This window comes from Oncorhynchus masou, chromosome 15 (assembly GCF_036934945.1).
Source record: "Oncorhynchus masou masou isolate Uvic2021 chromosome 15, UVic_Omas_1.1, whole genome shotgun sequence".
Classification (NCBI taxonomy): Eukaryota; Metazoa; Chordata; class Actinopteri; order Salmoniformes; family Salmonidae; genus Oncorhynchus; species Oncorhynchus masou.
The window spans coordinates 56,634,609-56,654,617 of record NC_088226.1 but is presented as its reverse complement, the minus strand read 5'-3'; the positions used below and the strand labels follow the sequence as shown (position 1 = coordinate 56,654,617).

The following is a 20,009-nucleotide window of genomic DNA, read 5'->3' as shown; positions in this document are numbered from 1 at the left end:
CATGGGAGTGTTGCTTAGAAAGGTTGTAGCACAAAGAACAGAGAGAAGGGGGAGAAAAGAGGCTGCTGAGAAATGAGGGGGGTGGAAGTGTGTGTGTGTGTGTGTGTGTGCGTGCGTGTACAGAAGGGGGGTTAACACCCGCCACCGATCCCAAAGCACTGTAGTGTTTTACATACAGGGCACAGTGTTACCATAGTGACTAGGCCCAGTTCTGGGGCCTGACCCATGAGGCAGTGCCTGCCTCTGTACATGTACTGTATGTTACTGTGATCTGAGCCTGTATACTAGTCAGTACACTTGGAGACTCGCAAATATATAAAAATACAAATAGGCAATGTAAGGGTTCTATGTGGAACGCATGAATGACTTCAGATTCAATTGAGAGATTTGGTGCAAACATGTTTACTACGATTCAACTACAACGCGTATATATAGACATGTTGTTTTGATTTCCCCCCCATTTTTGCATGCAATGTGTTCATTTACTAATGCCAACGTTTTAGGAGAAATAATATATGTGAATATAAATTGTATTGAGCATTCAAGCATCAGTAAGAGTCTGTTTGCATGTGCATATAGGAATCTGGATTTGCAGGAGTTTGCATGTAAGTGTGCACCTACTGGTATTTAAAAGCTGTGTGTGTGTGTGTGTGTGCGTGTGTGTGTGTGTGTGTGTGCGTGTGCGTGTGTGTGTGTGTGTGTTTGCCGTTTCTCAGTTCAGCAGAACCTCATTAATTCAGAAATTGAAATCATTTCTGCATGGAGTGCACAGGAGATGAGAGCTATGGAGAGGAGGAGTACACGAGAGAGAGAGAGAGAGAGAGAGAGAGAGAGAGAGAGAGAGAGAGAGAGAGAGAGAGAGAGAGAGAGAGAGAGAGAGAGAGAGAGAGAGAGAGAGAGAGAGAGAGAAGTCTTAACATTCATGGCATTGAGATGTTCAGTATATTATCAGAAGGAGTGTAAAGTTGGTTATTTGGGTAGCAGTCTATGCTCTAGATCTACAGACAATTATTTTACAGATGCCAGTGTTAATTGGTTGATAGAAGGTAGTGTAATTAATCTAGATTTTGGTATAATACTTCAGTATAATATAAAAGTATAAAAACACATACTGTATAGAGATTTAGTCCATGAAGTGCAGAGTATAAGACATATTACAAATTCATATGAAAATACATTGTAAAACATAACACTAAATGATTCTGGTATTGAGAGGTCAGAAATATGAACAACCAACCTCAAGAGTGTTAGGTTTGAAAGATGTTCACCTCTCAATACACATGTAGTACATCGTCATAGATATAACTGTGGCCATGAAAATACATCATCACCTTTGTCATTGAAATGTACACGTGAATATTCTATTGTGACTTCATTAGTGTGCCAGTCAGTCAGTTAACAGACACACATTAACACTGCTAATAAACTTACTGTACATCCACTACTATTGATTAGACTAAATGAGGAATAAAGTCAAGGCAATATTCAATACCATGGAAACAGTGGATATGGGACCAGACGGTAACCTATACTCTCCTACTATAGAACCTATATTCTTTTTGAATATGTGATGTTGTGAAGTCAACATGTGCATAAATAAACAAATAATTAAATAACTGGCTAGCAGTATGAATAAATAAAGAGCCATCTCCCTGTCGGAGGGGAGATCCATGCTGAGCCTTTTAGAGCAGCCTCCTCCCGCCCCCAGACAATATGGAGCAGACAGTAATCTGGCCATGCACTGAGGGGATTAGAGCCTCCACAGCACAGCACAGAAGCCCCCAAACAAGGTCAGGCTAGTCCCAACGTAGCACAGAGCCTCCGCAGCAAGGCACATACTGTACAGCACAGCACATCAGGCCCTAAACCAGGTCAGACCAGCCTCTCTCGGTCCGGACTAATCCAGTCCAGTAAGTACAGCCTAGATCAACACAGCAGCCACCAAAACCAGGTCAGCCCAGTGTGTCAAATCAAATCAAATTTATTTATATAGCCCTTCGTACATCAGTTGATATCTCAAAGTGTTTGGCAAAGGCCAGCATAGATCAGCCCAGATGGGTCAAAACCAGCTTAGTCTATAACATGCAAGAATGCCATGTGCTACTATATAACGACAGCATCTTATATATAAATAAGACCTGAGAGGGTGTGGTGTCTTGCCAATATACCACAGCTAAGGATTGTTCTTATGCACGACGCAACGCGGATTGCTTGGATACAGCCCTTAGCCGTGGCATATTGACCATACATTATACCAGTGGTATACGTTCTGCTATATCACAGCTGTCAGCCAATCAGAATTCAGGGCTTGAACCACACAGTTTATAAAGAACATTATCTGATCTAAAGCTTTCACTCAGCAACTTAACTACAAAGGTTGGAAGCTCAGGCAATGTACCGTCGAGGACATGGCAAAGTTAAAGCAATGTAGGATTCCGGTCCTCTCAGAATTAAAAGAACTAAGATTAACAATGGGACAGCTCTGCTCTGACCCCTGGATAACCCCTGGCCTGCCTGACGAACACAACACAACAGCAGCAAAAGCCACATAAAAAAAACACAAACTGGGACTGACTGCACAGGATGACATGACTCTTTACACAGTGCAACAGTGCTATGTATCATCCCAGATACCCTAGACCCACTCCAATTCGCATACCACCCCAACAGATCCACAGATCACGCAATCTCAATTGCACTCCACTCCACACTGCCCTTTCCCACCTGGACAAAAGGAACATCTATATGAGAATGCTGTTCATTGAGTACAGCTCAGTGTTCAACACCATAGTGCCCTCAAGGCTCATCACTAAGCTAAGGACCCTGGGACTTGAGTCCAGTTGGTGGTGGTAATGTACCTTAAAGTTGGTTGTCCACCTCCATATAAAGTCCAAAGAAGAAGAAGCCTGAAGGAGGAGAGATTACTAGAAACAAACTCGGTTTACCATTTTATCTGTAGATGAATTGTCAGAGTAGAGGACCTTGTGCATTTCAGGTAAAATAACAACACAACATTTATATCCCAGGACAAATTAGCTAGCAACATTTTACATTTACATTTAAGTCATTTAGCAGACGCTCTTATCCAGAGCGACTTACAAATTGGTGAATTCACCTTCTGACATCCAGTGGAACAGCCACTTTACAATAGTGCATCTAAATCATTAAGGGGGGGGGGGTGGTGAGAAGGATTACTTATCCTATCCTAGGTATTCCTTGAAGAGGTGGGGTTTCAGGTGTCTCCGGAAGGTGGTGATTGACTCCGCTGTCCTGGCGTCGTGAGGGAGTTTGTTCCACCATTGGGGGGCCAGAGCAGCGAACAGTTTTGACTTGCAACAGCAAGCTAGCTAGCTAAATTGCCTTAAATGTTTGCTTTTCGACCTGTCCCAAAATTAATTTAATTGGTTAAGAGTTTGTTTTGATATTTCAACGTGTATGTCCTGATAGTGTCGGGTATGGGTGGACAAAATGAACATGCGTGCGCGAGTGGCCAGTTTGGTCAGCATGTTATGACACAGTGGTTGACTTGACAGGGAACAGTACCATGCTGGGGCAGTGGTCTAACTCTGCGTGTGTGTGTATGTGTGTGTGGGTGTGTGTGTCCTGCCAGTCTTACATTAGCCCAGCCTGATTCTATGTGATCTGCTGTCTGGGGTGAGAGGAGTGCTGGGCGCCCATGGCAGAGACCCAGAGAGAGACCCTCAGTGCTGTCAGATGTGTCACCTCCTCATCTCCTACACTTCTGTCCGAGGTCCAGGCTAATGACAAGTTAACTACAAGCCATAGGAAGAGATTTCAATTGCCCCCCCCCATTCCTCCAAACGTGTAAATATTGGACTATAAATTGTGCCCTTCTGTACTATATTTGTGCTAACACATTTACGCTATTCTACTGAACCATTTACTTCATGTTCCTATATTTCTTATTTCTTATTGTTGTTGCATTGTCAAGAAGGAACCTGCATGTAAGCATTTCAATGGACGGTGTATACCATGTGTCTCCTGCACATACGACTAATAAAACACATGGCTGTGTCACACCACACAGATGAAGACACACTGTTATGTTGATCATGAGTACTGCTTCTTACTGACCAAGGGGAGAGAGCTGGATTAAATAAAGGAAAAAAATACGTTATTGCATGTTTTTGTGTAATTTTGGCTGATTCGGCATGAATTGGAGCCAAAGCTCCTGAAAAGGCACTTGCTTGCTCACACACCCACTCTCGAGAGTACACACACACACACACTCGAGAGTACACACACACACACTCTCGAGAGTACACACACACACACTCTCGAGAGTACACACACACCCACTCTCGAGAGTACACACACACCCACTCTCGAGAGTACACACACACCCACTCTCGAGAGTACACACACACACACTCTCGAGAGTACACACACACACACTCGAGAGTACACACACACCCACTCTCGAGAGTACACACACACACACTCGAGAGTACACACACACACTCGAGAGTACACACACACCCACTCGAGAGTACACACACACACTCTCGAGAGTACACACACACCCACTCTCGAGAGTACACACACACCCACTCTCGAGAGTACACACACACCCACTCTCGAGAGTACACACACACACTCTCGAGAGTACACACACACCCACTCTCGAGAGAGTACACACACTCGAGAGTACACACACACACACTCTCGAGAGTACACACACCCACTCTCGAGAGTACACACACACCCACTCTCGAGAGTACACACACACCCACTCTCGAGAGTACACACACACCCACTCTCGAGAGTACACACACACCCACTCGAGAGTACACACACACCCACTCTCGAGAGTAGTACACACACACACACTCTCGAGAGTACACACACACACTCTCGAGAGTACACACACACACACTCTCGAGAGTACACACACACCCACTCGAGAGTACACACACACCCACTCTCGAGAGTACACACACACCCACTCTCGAGAGTACACACACACCCACTCTCGAGAGTACACACACACACACTCTCGAGAGTACACACACACCCACTCTCGAGAGTACACACACACCCACTCTCGAGAGTACACACACACCCACTCTCGAGAGTACACACACACACTCTCGAGAGTACACACACACACTCTCGAGAGTACACACACACACACTCGAGAGTACACACACACACACTCGAGAGTACACACACACCCACTCTCGAGAGTACACACACACCACTCTCGAGAGTACACACACACACACTCTCGAGAGTACACACACACACACTCGAGAGTACACACACACCCACTCGAGAGTACACACACGCACACTCTCGAGAGTACACACACACACTCTCGAGAGTACACACACACCCACTCTCGAGAGTACACACACACACACTCTCGAGAGTACACACACACCCACTCTCGAGAGTACACACACACCCACTCTCGAGAGTACACACACACCCACTCTCGAGAGTACACACACACACTCTCGAGAGTACACACACACCCACTCTCGAGAGTACACACACACTCGAGAGTACACACACACACACTCGAGAGTACACACACACCCACTCTCGAGTACACACACACTCTCGAGAGTACACACACCCACTCTCGAGAGTACACACACACACACTCTCGAGAGTACACACACACCCACTCTCGAGAGTACACACACACCCACTCTCGAGAGTACACACACACACACTCTCGAGAGTACACACACACACACTCTCGAGAGTACACACACACACTCTCGAGAGTACACACACACCCACTCTCGAGAGTACACACACACCCACACTCGAGAGTACACACACACCCACTCTCGAGAGTACACACACCCACTCGAGAGTACACACACACACACTCGAGAGTACACACACACCCACTCTCGAGAGTACACACACACCCACTCTCGAGAGTACACACACACCCACTCTCGAGAGTACACACACACACACTCTCGAGAGTACACACACACACACTCTCGAGAGTACACACACACACACTCTCGAGAGTACACACACACACACTCTCGAGAGTACACACACACACAGGGCCCAGTAGCTCCCACATGGTGTGTGTGTGTGCGTGGGGGTGAGGTGCTGATAGAAGCTCTACCCCATGCTTCCCTTTACTGCTATCCTGGGCATATTTACAGACAGTGACTTTAATGCACAGTAATGACTATTTTTATACCATGCACTTCCTCTGCCTTTTACTGAGAGTCTAACAGCTCCCCACTGACCTAGTGATTACCTTGTTGGCTGCCAAAGTACCTGGCTCCCCACGCCGGCCTCCCCCTGGCTCCCTCCTTTACCTACTGGAGAGACGCCTCGCCAACACCCCCAGGTTCTCCTCAAGGCCCTGTGGATGTGTGTGCGGAGCTGTGAGGGATGAGGTACTCACTTTTCACCCTGATTCTTTGCATTCTTTCCATCATATTGGCAAAACGCTTCAACAAGGAAAATGTTGTTTTCCAAATATAGACAAACCTAACCAAAAGCACCTTAATTATCCACTATAACATTTAAATGTTATTATAGCAACAAAGTAATATCCAGACAGAGGCTTGAATTCAATCTCTGTGTTTACTCTGCCTATTCAAAATACGGGGATTACGTCTGCATTTAGAGAATTTAAATTGCAAATAAGACTAATTGTTTTTGTCTTTAATCCTAGCAGGGAGGGCGTCAGTGTAATGTGAAGTTGCACCTCTCAGCCATTCATTCTCAGGAGGAGTGGGTTTGTGTCGCTACTTAATAAGCATGGTATACAACTGACACACACACAGATAAGAGGCAAGTTTATTTGTATTATGAGTTGGGGTGCCCAGCTGGTAATTGAGACTTACATTGGTAGGCCTTGAGTGGCACAGCTAAGCAGCACTACAGCAACATAGCAGACCCACAGAATGGCAGCAGCACTGCCAACCCTGCCAACTACACGGCTGCCCACTGACCCCTCTCTCTCGCTGTCAGTGTCTGGGAGTGAGAGTGAGTGAGGAGATTGTTGAGCAGAGAATCATGAACAAACAGAGTATAGTTGAAACAGGAAAGAAAAGCATATGATGTCAATCAAGGAGAGGAAGTGTAGAAGGGGTCAGAATGGGAAAAAGCAAAGATAATATCAAAGATGCTTGTTAGTTCAATCACTAAATCAGCAACAAATCACTACTCTGTATACACTTCATATGCCTAGATACTCCCCTGCTCATCTTTTTAAAGTTGTCATACACCTAGCTGGATTGTGATGTGTACTCTTGGACCATAAAACGCAATCAAACTTGTGTTATATTAACTGAAGCAGTAGCTCAAACATGAGAAGATTCAATTGGGGATTTGTGTGGGAGAAAAAAAGCCTTCCCTCTACAACTCCCAACAGCAATAACAAACGTATGTTTGAAGATCCATTTCATTCCCGTGGAATTAACTGACAATCCATAGAACCATCAGTGTTTGCTCTCTAATGAGGGATGGCATCTCCACTGTGTTTCTTCCTAGCCTCGCAGGTGTTGGAGTGACTATATGGCATGACCAGGTTGACCATGGATGGGCATTCTACACAAGTGCTGGTGTGGACACTCATTACCATCTCAAAGAGGTTGGCCTCTCTTCCCGTCTCCCCCCCAGCAAGAGGGGTAGGGGCACCGTAATAACAACAGGTTGCCCTCTATCCCATATCCCCCCCAGCAAGAGGGGTAAGGGCACCATAATAACAACATGTTACCCTCTCTTCCCGTCTACCCCCTCAGCAAGAGGGGTAGGGGCACCGTAATAACAACAGGTTCCCTCTATCCCATATCCCCCCCAGCAAGAGGGGTAAGGGTACCATAATAACAACATGTTGCCCTCTCTTCCCGTCTACCCCCTCAGCAAGAGGGGTAAGGGCACCGTAATAACAACATGTTGCCCTCTCTTCCCGTCTACCCCCTCAGCAAGAGGGGTAAGGGCACCGTAATAACAACATGTTGCCCTCTCTTCCCGTCTCCCCCCTCAGCAAGAGGGGTAAGTGCACCGTAATAACAACATGTTGCCCTCTCTTCCCGTCTCCCCACTCAGCAAGAGGGGTAAGTGCACCGTAATAACAACAGGTTGCCCTCTCTTCCTGTCTCCCCCCTCAGCAAGAGGGGTAAGTGCACCATAATAACAACAGGTTGCCCTCTATCCCATATCCCGCCCAGCAAGAGGGGTAAGTGCACCATAATAACAACAGGTTGGCCTCTCTACCCGTCTCCCCCCTCAGCAAGAGGGGTAAGTGCACCGTAATAACAACAGGTTGCCCTCTCTTCCTGTCTCCCCCCTCAGCAAGAGGGGTAAGTGCACCATAATAACAACAGGTTGCCCTCTATCCCATATCCCGCCCAGCAAGAGGGGTAAGTGCACCGTAATAACAACATGTTGCCCTCTCTTCCCGTCTCCCCAACAAGAAAGAGGGGTACGTGCACCATAATAACAACAGGTTGGCCTCTCTTCCCATCTCCCCCCCCAGCAAGAGGGGTAAGTGCACCATAATAACAACAGGTTGCCCTCTCTTCCCGTCTCCCCCCTCAGCAAGAGGGGTAAGTGCACCGTAATAACAACAGGTTGCCCTCTCTTCCCGTCTCCCCCCTCAGCAAGAGGGGTAAGTGCACCATAATAACAACAGGTTGCCCTCTCTTCCCGTCTCCCCCCTCAGCAAGAGGGGTAAGTGCACCGTAATAACAGGTTGCCCTCTCTACCCGTCTCCCCCCTCAGCAAGAGGGGTAAGTGCACCATAATAACAACAGGTTGCCCACTATCCCATATCCCCCTCAGCAAGAGGGGTAAGTGCACCGTAATAACAACAGGTTGCCCTCTATCCCATATCCCTCCCAGCAAGAGGGGTAAGTGCACCATAATAACAATAGATTGCCCTCTATCCCATATCCCCCACCGGCAAGAAGGGTAAGTGCACCGTAATAACAACAGGTTGCCCTCTCTTCCCATCTCCCCCCTCAGCAAGAGGGGTAAGTGCACCATAATAACAACAGGTTGCCCTCTCTTCCCATCTCCCCCCTCAGCAAGAGGGGTAAGTGCACCATAATAACAACAGGTTGCCCTCTCTTCCCATCTCCCCCTCAGCAAGAGGGGTAAGTGCACCATAATAACAACAGGTTGCCCTCTCTTCCAGTCTCCCCCTCAGCAAGAGGGGTAAGTGCACCATGATAACAACAGGTTGCCCTCTCTTCCCGCCTCCCCCCTCAGCAAGAGGGGTAAGTGCACCATAATAACAACAGGTTGCCCTCTCTTCCAGTCTCCCCCCTCAGCAAGAGGGGTACGTGCACCATAATAACAACAGGTTGCCCTCTCTTCCCATCTCCCCCTTCAGCAAGAGGGGTAAGTGCACCATAATAACAACAGGTTGCCCTCTCTTCCCGTCTCCCCCCTCAGCAAGAGGGGTAAGTGCACCGTAATAACAACAGGTTGCCCTCTCTTCCCGTGTCCCCCCTCAGCAAGAGGGGTAAGTGCACCGTAATAACAACAGGTTGCCCTCTCTTCCCGTCTCCCCCCTCAGCAAGAGGGGTAAGTGCACCGTAATAACAACAGGTTGCCCTCTCTTCCCGTGTCCCCCCTCAGCAAGAGGGGTAAGTGCACCATAATAACAACAGGTTGCCTTCTATCCCATATCCCCCCCAGCAAGAGGGGTAGGTGCACCATAATAACAACAGGTTGCCCTCTATCCCATATCCCCCCCAGCAAGAGGGGTAAGTGCACCATAATAACAACAGGTTGCCTTCTATCCCATATCCCCCTCAGCAAGAGGGTTAAGTGAACCGTAATAACAACAGGTTGCCTTCTATCCCATATCCCCCCTCAGCAAGAGAGGTAGGTGCACCGTAATAACAGGTTGCCCTCTATCCCAAATCCCCCCCAGCAAGAGGGGTAAGTGCACCATAATAACAACATGTTGCCCACTATCCCATATCCCCCTCAGCAAGAGGGGTAAGTGCACCGTAATAACAACAGGTTGCCCTCTATCCCATATCCCGCCCAGCAAGAGGGGTAAGTGCACCATAATAACAATAGATTGCCCTCTATCCCATATCCCCCCCAGCAAGAGGGGTAAGTGCACCGTAATAACAACAGGTTGCCCTCTCTTCCCATCTCCCCCCTCAGCAAGAGGGGTAAGTGCACCATAATAACAACAGGTTGCCCTCTCTTCCCATCTCCCCCCTCAGCAAGAGGGGTAAGTGCACCATAATAACAACAGGTTGCCCTCTCTTCCCGTCTCCCCCCTCAGCAAGAGGGGTACGTGCACCATAATAACAACAGGTTGCCCTCTCTTCCCATCTCCCCCCTCAGCAAGAGGGGTAAGTGCACCATAATAACAACAGGTTGCCCTCTATCCCATATCCCGCCCAGCAAGAGGGGTAAGTGCACCATAATAACAATAGATTGCCCTCTATCCCATATCCCCCCCAGCAAGATGGGTAAGTGCACCGTAATAACAACAGGTTGCCCTCTCTTCCCATGTCCCCCCTCAGCAAGAGGGGTAAGTGCACCATAATAACAACAGGTTGCCTTCTATCCCATATCCCCCCCAGCAAGAGGGGTAGGTGCACCATAATAACAACAGGTTGCCCTCTATCCCATATCCCCCCCAGCAAGAGGGGTAAGTGCACCATAATAACAACAGGTTGCCTTCTATCCCATATCCCCCTCAGCAAGAGGGTTAAGTGAACCGTAATAACAACAGGTTGCCTTCTATCCCATATCCCCCTCAGCAAGTGGGTTAAGTGAACCGTAATAACAACAGGTTGCCTTCTATCCCATATCCCCCCTCAGCAAGAGGGGTAAGTGCACCATAATAACAACAGGTTGCCCTCTCTTCCCATCTCCCCCCTCAGCAAGAGGGGTAAGTGCACCATAATAACAACAGGTTGCCCTCTCTTCCCATCTCCCCCCTCAGCAAGAGGGGTAAGTGCACCGTAATAACAACAGGTTGCCCTCTCTTCCCGTCTCCCCCCTCAGCAAGAGGGGTAGGTGCACCGTAATAACAGGTTGCCCTCTATCCCAAATCCCCCCCAGCAAGAGGGGTAAGTGCACCATAATAACAACAGGTTGCCCTCTATCCCATATCCCGCCCAGCAAGAGGGGTAAGTGCACCATAATAACAATAGATTGCCCTCTATCCCATATCCCCCCCAGCAAGAGGGGTAAGTGCACCGTAATAACAACAGGTTGCCCTCTCTTCCCATCTCCCCCCTCAGCAAGAGGGGTACGTGCACCATAATAACAACAGGTTGCCCTCTCTTCCCATCTCCCCCCTCAGCAAGAGGGGTAAGTGCACCATAATAACAACAGGTTGCCCTCTCTTCCCATCTCCCCCCTCAGCAAGAGGGGTAAGTGCACCATGATAACAACAGGTTGCCCTCTCTTCCCGCCTCCCCCCTCAGCAAGAGGGGTAAGTGCACCATAATAACAACAGGTTGCCCTCTCTTCCAGTCTCCCCCCTCAGCAAGAGGGGTACGTGCACCATAATAACAACAGGTTGCCCACTCTTCCCGCCTCCCCCCTCAGCAAGAGGGGTAAGTGCACCATAATAACAACAGGTTGCCCTCTCTTCCAGTCTCCCCCCTCAGCAAGAGGGGTACGTGCACCATAATAACAACAGGTTGCCCTCTCTTCCCGTCTCCCCCTCAGCAAGAGGGGTAAGTGCACCATAATAACAACAGGTTGCCCTCTCTTCCCGTCTCCCCCCTCAGCAAGAGGGGTAAGTGCACCGTAATAACAACAGGTTGCCCTCTCTTCCCGTGTCCCCCCTCAGCAAGAGGGGTAAGTGCACCGTAATAACAACAGGTTGCCCTCTCTTCCCGTCTCCCCCCTCAGCAAGAGGGGTAAGTGCACCGTAATAACAACAGGTTGCCCTCTCTTCCCGTGTCCCCCCTCAGCAAGAGGGGTAAGTGCACCATAATAACAACAGGTTGCCTTCTATCCCATATCCCCCCCAGCAAGAGGGGTAGGTGCACCATAATAACAACAGGTTGCCCTCTATCCCATATCCCCCCCAGCAAGAGGGGTAAGTGCACCATAATAACAACAGGTTGCCTTCTATCCCATATCCCCCTCAGCAAGAGGGTTAAGTGCACCGTAATAACAACAGGTTGCCCTCTATCCCATCTCCCCCCTCAGCAAGAGGGGTAAGTGCACCATAATAACAACAGGTTGCCCTCTCTTCCAGTCTCCCCCCTCAGCAAGAGGGGTAAGTGCACCATGATAACAACAGGTTGCCCTCTCTTCCCGCCTCCCCCCTCAGCAAGAGGGGTAAGTGCACCATAATAACAACAGGTTGCCCTCTCTTCCAGTCTCCCCCCTCAGCAAGAGGGGTACGTGCACCATAATAACAACAGGTTGCCCTCTCTTCTCATCTCCCCCCTCAGCAAGAGGGGTAAGTGCACCATAATAACAACAGGTTGCCCTCTCTTCCAGTCTCCCCCCTCAGCAAGAGGGGTAAGTGCACCATGATAACAACAGGTTGCCCTCTCTTCCCGCCTCCCCCCTCAGCAAGAGGGGTAAGTGCACCGTAATAACAACAGGTTGCCCTCTCTTCCCGTGTCCCCCCTCAGCAAGAGGGGTAAGTGCACCATAATAACAACATGTTGCCCTCTATCCCATATCCCCCCTCAGCGAGAGGGGTAAGTGCACCATAATAACAACAGGTTGCCCTCTCTACCCGTCTCTCCCCTCAGCGAGAGGGGTAAGTGCACCATAATAACAACAGGTTGCCCTCTCTACCCGTCTCCCCCCTCAGCGAGAGGGGTAAGTGCACCATAATAACAACAGGTTGCCCTCTCTACCCGTCTCCCCCTCAGCGAGAGGGGTAAGTGCACCATAATAACAACAGGTTGCCCTCTCTACCCGTCTCCCCCTCAGCGAGAGGGGTAAGTGCACCATGATAACAACAGGTTGCCCTCTCTACCCGTCTCCCCCCTCAGCGAGAGGGGTAAGTGCACCATAATAACAACAGGTTGCCCTCTCTACCCGTCTCCCCCCTCAGCGAGAGGGGTAAGTGCACCATGATAACAACAGGTTGCCCTCTCTACCCGTCTCCCCCCTCAGCGAGAGGGGTAAGGGCACCATGATAACAACAGGTTGCCCTCTCTACCCGTCTCCCCCCTTAGCGAGAGGGTGGTCTGTGTCAGAACTTTGCCTACGGAAATGTTAAGCTTCCCAAAAGCAGGCGCAGCAGCATTATTTGTGTAATCCCAGAACTACTGTCGACCATACAGCTCAGGGGCACAGATTTCAACCGTTTGTTCTGAGGTTCAGCTAGGAAACGTCTACAAAGAGATACATACAGAGACATGAGAAGTGGACTGGCTCTTTCATTCCAAGCAGAGAGAAGAGAGGATGGGAGACAACAGTAAACAGAAAGCAGAAAGAAAGCCCCACTCATTCACAGGTGTCAGCCCACAGCCATGAGACAAACTGCTTGAAAGCTCGGGAAAACAGAGGACAGGAAGAGAGGAGGAGAAGAGTAGCACAGAGAGCGAGCGAGCGCTGCGAGAGAGAGCGAGATAGCGAGAGAGAGAGCGAGAGAGCGAGAGAGCGAGAGAGCGAGAGAGCGAGAGAGAGAGCATGCCATTACAGTGTGTACATATCGCCGTAATGCAGGGGGATATGTATGAATAAGATCTCTCTCCTCCATGTCGTCATCCCGCTTCTCTCCTTCCCCCAGAGCGAGACAGATTACCCAATCAATCTCCTCAGAGAGGGAGGAAGACGAGATGGAGAGGAATAAGGAGGGGACAGAGACGAAGAATGGGGGGGTAGCAGAGTGAGAAAGACTGTGCTCTACACCTAAGAGAAATTGAGGCAAGAGAAAGGCGTAGGATGAGAGATTTTTTTTTCAAGGACAGAAGGTGAGAGGGGGGGAATAGAGGCAAAGAGAATGGTTTTAAAGTGAGCACCTGTTGTGGATGAGAGAAAAGGGTGGCCTCTCAATGGTTGTTGTTTACAGAGAAGCCCCCAAAGCCACCTGTTTCAGTCCTGCTGGACACTCAAGTCTGTTACAGCTTGGCTACATCTCAAATGACACACTATTCCCTATCAAGTGCACTTCTGACTGAACCATAAAAGGGAAAAGAAAAGTGTAATCCCAGACACATCCCCGTCATTTGCCTGCCCTGACACCCAGCAAACCCCTACATTATACCATCATGGACTGTATATAAGTGTTATCCCAGACACATCCCCGTCATTTGCCTGCCCTGACACCCAGCAAACCCCTACATTATACCATCATGGACTGTATATAAGTGTTATCCCAAACACATCCCCGTCATTTGCCTGCCCTGACACCCAGCAAACCCCTACATTATACCATCATGGACTGTATATAAGTGTTATCCCAGACACATCCCCGTCATTTGCCTGCCCTGACACCCAGCAAACCCCTACATTATACCATCATGGACTGTATATAAGTGTTATCCCAGACACATCCCTGTCATTTGCCTGCCCTGACACCCAGCAAACCCCTACATTATACCATCATGGACTGTATATAAGTGTTATCACACTTAGGTATTCAAGTCAGCGCAGGTGTCAAAGTGACATTTTTACAATAGAAAGTCCTGTCACACAGACCAACATAATGAATGTCATTACTGCCTGATGCAAGAGGACCTGTTTTGAGGCACACAGTAGACAAAGGAGAGTTCTGGAGTTCTTTGTGTGGATGAGGAGTTCTGGTCACTGCTCACAACTCAACGGCCCAGCGACAAGCCAAATCAACGCTTAAAATGAAAACTTCAGAGAGTTCAGGGCTCAATGATAAGCAGTTGCTATTTTTCAGAATGTATTGATAATTATCAGAAACAAAAAAAATGCCTTTTTATATGCCTTTACTTGTTCATTGAAAGGTTCCCCACCTCCATTGACAGGAGAGTCTCCCTCATAGCGGTCTGAATGATCAGTCAATCCACAAATCATATAGACAAGCATGGTGCTTTATGCAGAGAGGAGCACTAAGGCATTGCTTTTTCAATGACGCACTACTGTCACTGAATCAGTGACACTCCGGGGGCGCTGATGTCACAGTAGCAAGAACCGCAGATGTGTGGGGTCATGACCTCTAGCTTGTGCAAAGAACAAAGTCTGTAACGATGGGGGCCTCCCAGCATGATAATTTCCTGCTAGTGTGTTTGTGTGTGTCGTGCGTTTCTGACTTTCTTCATCATTTATGCCTCTATTCCTCTCATCACTCAGTCTGAATTACCAAAAGACGTCTCATTATTTCAATAAAAAAAACATTTACTCCACAAACCACTCCTCTTTTGAGGAACATCCACATTCAAGTAGGAATGACATAGGAGTGTGGATTTTCTCTCAGTAAGTAAACATGAGTGAACACAGTTTCAACAATTAGGAAGAAAGGAAAATATAACTTAAACAAATCTACTAAGGCTGTGTTTCACTTCCATGTTCAGTAAAACATTGTGGTGTGTTTCGGGTGTGTGTGTGTAGGTTTGTACCACATTGGTTCTCCCATCCAGGGGTGCAGAGTCCTACAGTTCCGGAAGCCCAGCCAGAGTCACAATCCCACCAAAATACAGGGATTAACCATGAACCATCCCTCAGATTTTAGGATTAGCACATTATATTCCATTATCTTCTCCAAACTGGAGGGCCGACAAAGTCTTCCACCCTGGGTCATGGTGGATTCCTTCTAACCCAGCCAGGGCCACCATCATGACTGTGGACAACAGCCCCACTCCTCAACAATACCCTGACACTGAACCAGTCAGTCAGAGATGGCATCTAAATGTGTGGACCCATACATATTCAGTCTAACACCAGAGAGCAGGTCTTCTGTTTCTCCTGTGAGAGTGACCTACTGGAGTGGTGTTTGTTCGTGTCCATGTGATCCTGGGAGACACGGCGAGGGATTAGGGCTGTTATCAGCCGGGCCGCGGTAGCTACTTGGTCAGGCTGCTGGTCCAGAGGGATCAGAGGGGCTGGAGTTAATCAGACAGAGACAGGCCGCAGAGCAGCGACCCAGGGGATTCACGCCTCCACCCCCACACCCCGGTCCCCCCGCCACAGCCACGTCACAGCCCCAGATAAGGTTCTTCACACAACATTAGCCTTGTGTCTGTCTGTCCATAACGCCAACACACACAGACACGCCGGGTTCACCAGCAACACTGACAGAGTTATGGAAATGAACAGGACTGACGGATGGGGAAGATTTGACTATGGACAAACTCATTGAAACATTTCATGGTTATGCATTTTCACACAGTCCAACCTTCTCAATAACCTGCTCAATCCATCCAACACAAATATACAGATAAACATCTCGAATTACAACAAACTTGCCGACCACCAACAACAATAATTTACTGTCAAATGATATTGATGACCATTGATATTGATGTTCTCCTTTCACACACACAGAGCCCTCTCAGTCCATCAATCTGGAGGTCGCCGGACGGACGGATACACTCTGACCCTTTAAACTTCAGCCAGGTCAGAGGTCAAGGCAAACTGGACATTAATCCATGAACTAGAACAAAAGAGCAGGACATCTGAGCCCCAGTGACATTCCCCAGAGCCCCACTGCGTCCACACTGATTGACCACCCTACCACTGGATAGGACAGACCCCCTCAGAGGACCTTGGAATGGAGCCCCACATCTGGACAATGGAGCAGAGGGAGGAAGTCTCAAGGACACGTGTGTGTGTGTGTGTGTGTGTGTGTGTGTGTGTGTGTGTGTGTGTGTGTGTGTGTGTGTGTGTGTGTGTGTGTGTGTGTGTGTGTGTGTGTGTGTGTCAAACGAAGACCATGTTGGATGAGAAACGTTGTGTGTGCGCGCGCGTCACTAAAAGCTTGCGAGCGGACATTGCTTTATTTATTTGTTCAGTGCCTATGTCACATTTAGATGTGTGTAAGTACTCTCTTTTCTAGGGTGTCGTAACCACCAGTCCTGCTACCAACCTAGTTAGTTGGTGGTGAGAGTTAGCATGCAGGGCAGCTGACTGTTGAGACACCCAGGTAGCTAGATACCTCGGGAGATAGGCTAGGTGTTGGGAATGATTAGGCATATAGATTAATTGGAGACACTTGTCAGATTTAATTAACCATGGGGTTTAATTAACCATGTAATTAATCTTATGCTGGTGTAATATACACTCACAACAAATGAGTCTGTTCTGATGAGGTCTGGTCTGTTCATACTTGTCAGACTACATGGGAGTGCGGAACTGCAGAGAATTTAAAAACCGGCTAAATTTAATGTCCAGTGCAGGAATAGAACCATCATGATCCATTTCCAGAGCTCCTTCCCTAACGGCCCAGGTGAATGATAAGCTAGTAGTAATACAGTCTGACCAACATAACCTATTAGCTGCATAATCCTTACTTTAAATGTATTAAAGGGTATGTATTTAATACCACTATTTAGAATAGCCAAAACACCAGAAAATGATAATTGTACACTAAAGTATAGCAGTGACAAAAAAATCTAACGGATTTGACTTGAGTGAGGCAGATGAAGTAAGAGGACTGCAGCTTAACCTTCAATCATTCAGGTCCTGGCACTGAGTTAGAGGTCACAATTAGTGGGCTCATTAACATGGTCATTTGCAGTCCAAGGGCTGTGTCAACAAAGAGCCTCCTTTTGTAAGCCGGCCACTCTGAGGCCCTCCACACATGTTCAAGCAGCACATCAGTGCTAGCGCCAGTGGAAGCTCCAGCTCTTCTACAGATGAGAGAGTCAGGGAGGGCAAGCCCATGACCCCCAGGCCACCCTCAATCGTCCCCCATCCATCGGCCACAGCATTGTACTTAATCCAGGCCAACAGCTCACCCAGCTGCTTTATTTGCTCCGACCTTTATTGAAAACATGAGAAGGCCAATAAAAGCCTTGCAGCAGCCTGTCATTTCACCTTCAGCCGACAGTTTAGGTAAAGCTCTAAGGGGTCACAGGGAGGAAGTGAGGGAGGTTGCCCAGACACTGTTTCACTGAGTTTAGGAGGATAGAACCTATTGCAGTAAGAGACGCTACAAAACAAAACTACATTCATATTGTGCCTAAAACAATCATGTATGCAAATGTCTTAAATGGATATTGAGAACCTAACATGGATTACAGATAGACATTCTATAGCGCACACACACATGATGACGATGGCCACACGTGCCTCTGACACAAAACCAGTGACAGGTTGACTCACATAATCGTGGAAAGCCTTGGCCTCACTGGAATGTTCACATGTCTCCCTCCGGTCTGGAGCAGCGCAGTACAGATCCCAGAATACACTATGGGGAGAAGAGGAGAGAGACAGAGAACATGGTTGGACATAGACATCAGAGTACAGCAACCACGCAGATAGTTTCAGTTTACACAACATTATCAACAGTTAGGGATGGTTCACATGACTGAATTGGTTGGAGCATGGTGCTAATCCCATCTCTTAACACATTCATGAAAATAGTAATTGCCTCTAAACATTCGAACTGCATACTGAACCCTATTCCAACTAAACTACTGAAAGAGCTGCTTACTGTGCTTGGCCCTCCTATGTTGAACATAAAAAATGTCTCCCTATCCACTGGATGTGTACCAAACTCACTAATAGTGGCAGCAATAAAGCCTCTCTTGACAAAGCCAAACCTTGACCCAGAAAATAAATATTTTTAAATGAATCGGCCTTTATCGAATCTCCCAATCCTCTCAAAAAAAATGAAAAAACTGTTGCACAGCAACTCACTGCCTTCCTGAAGACAAACAATGTATACGAAACGCTTCAGTCTGGGTGTTAGACCCCATCATAGCACTGAGACTGCACTTGTGAAGGTGGTAAATGACCTTTTAAAGGCGTCAGACCAAGGCTCTGTATCTGTTCTCGTGCTCCTAGACCTTTTAGTGTTGCGTTTGACACCATTGGTCACCACATTCTTTTGGAGAGATTGGTAACCCAAATTGGTCTACACGGACAAGTTCTGGCCTCGTTTAGATCTTATCTGTCAGAAAGATATCAGTTTGTCTCTGTGGATGGTTTGTCCACTGACAAATCAACTGTAAGTTTCGGTGTTCCCCAAAGTTCCGTTTTAGGACCACTATTGTTTTCAATATATACAGTGCCTTGCGAAAGTATTCGGCCCCCTTGAACTTTGCAACCTTTTGCCAAATTTCAGGCTTCAAACATAAAGATATAAAACTGTATTTTTTTGTGAAGAATCAACAACAAGTGGGACACAATCATGAAGTGGAACGACATTTATTGGATATTTCAAACTTTTTTAACAAATCAAAAACTGAAAAATTGGGCATGCAAAATTATTCAGCCCCTTTACTTTCAGTGCAGCAAACTCTCTCCAGAAGTTCAGTGAGGATCTCTGAATGATCCAATGTTGACCTAAATGACTAATGATGATAAATACAATCCACCTGTGTGTAATCAAGTCTCCGTATAAATGCACCTGCACTGTGATAGTCTCAGAGGTCCGTTAAAAGCGCAGAGAGCATCATGAAGAACAAGGAACACACCAGGCAGGTCCGAGATACTGTTGTGAAGAAGTTTAAAGCCGGATTTGGATACAAAAAGATTTCCCAAGCTTTAAACATCCCAAGGAGCACTTTGCAAGCGATAATATTGAAATGGAAGGAGTATTAGACCACTGCAAATCTACCAAGACCTGGCCGTCCCTCTAAACTTTCAGCTCATACAAGGAGAAGACTGATCAGAGATGCAGCCAAGAGGCCCATGATCACTCTGGATGAACTGCAGAGATCTACAGCTGAGGTGGGAGACTCTGTCCACAGGACAACAATCAGTCGTATATTGCACAAATCTGGCCTTTATGGAAGAGTGGCAAGAAGAAAGCCATTTCTTAAAGATATCCATAAAAAGTGTCGTTTAAAGTTTGCCACAAGCCACCTGGGAGACACACCAAACATGTGGAAGAAGGTGCTCTGGTCAGATGAAACCAAAATTGAACATTTTGGTAACAATGCAAAACGTTATGTTTGGCGTAAAAGCAA

At 47.6% G+C, this 20,009-nt stretch overlaps 1 protein-coding gene across 2 annotated transcripts in view; it reads right to left on the bottom strand.

Annotated features, from left to right (window-relative positions):
* Positions 1-20,009, bottom strand: part of LOC135556514 (single-stranded DNA-binding protein 3-like) — a 149,368-nt gene that overhangs the window by 77,835 nt on the left and 51,524 nt on the right. For both annotated transcript variants that reach the window (XM_064989786.1, XM_064989787.1), the window contains exon 4: positions 18,199-18,283. In XM_064989786.1, the coding sequence (XP_064845858.1) occupies positions 18,199-18,283 (85 nt within the window). The remainder of the gene's footprint in view (positions 1-18,198; positions 18,284-20,009) is intronic.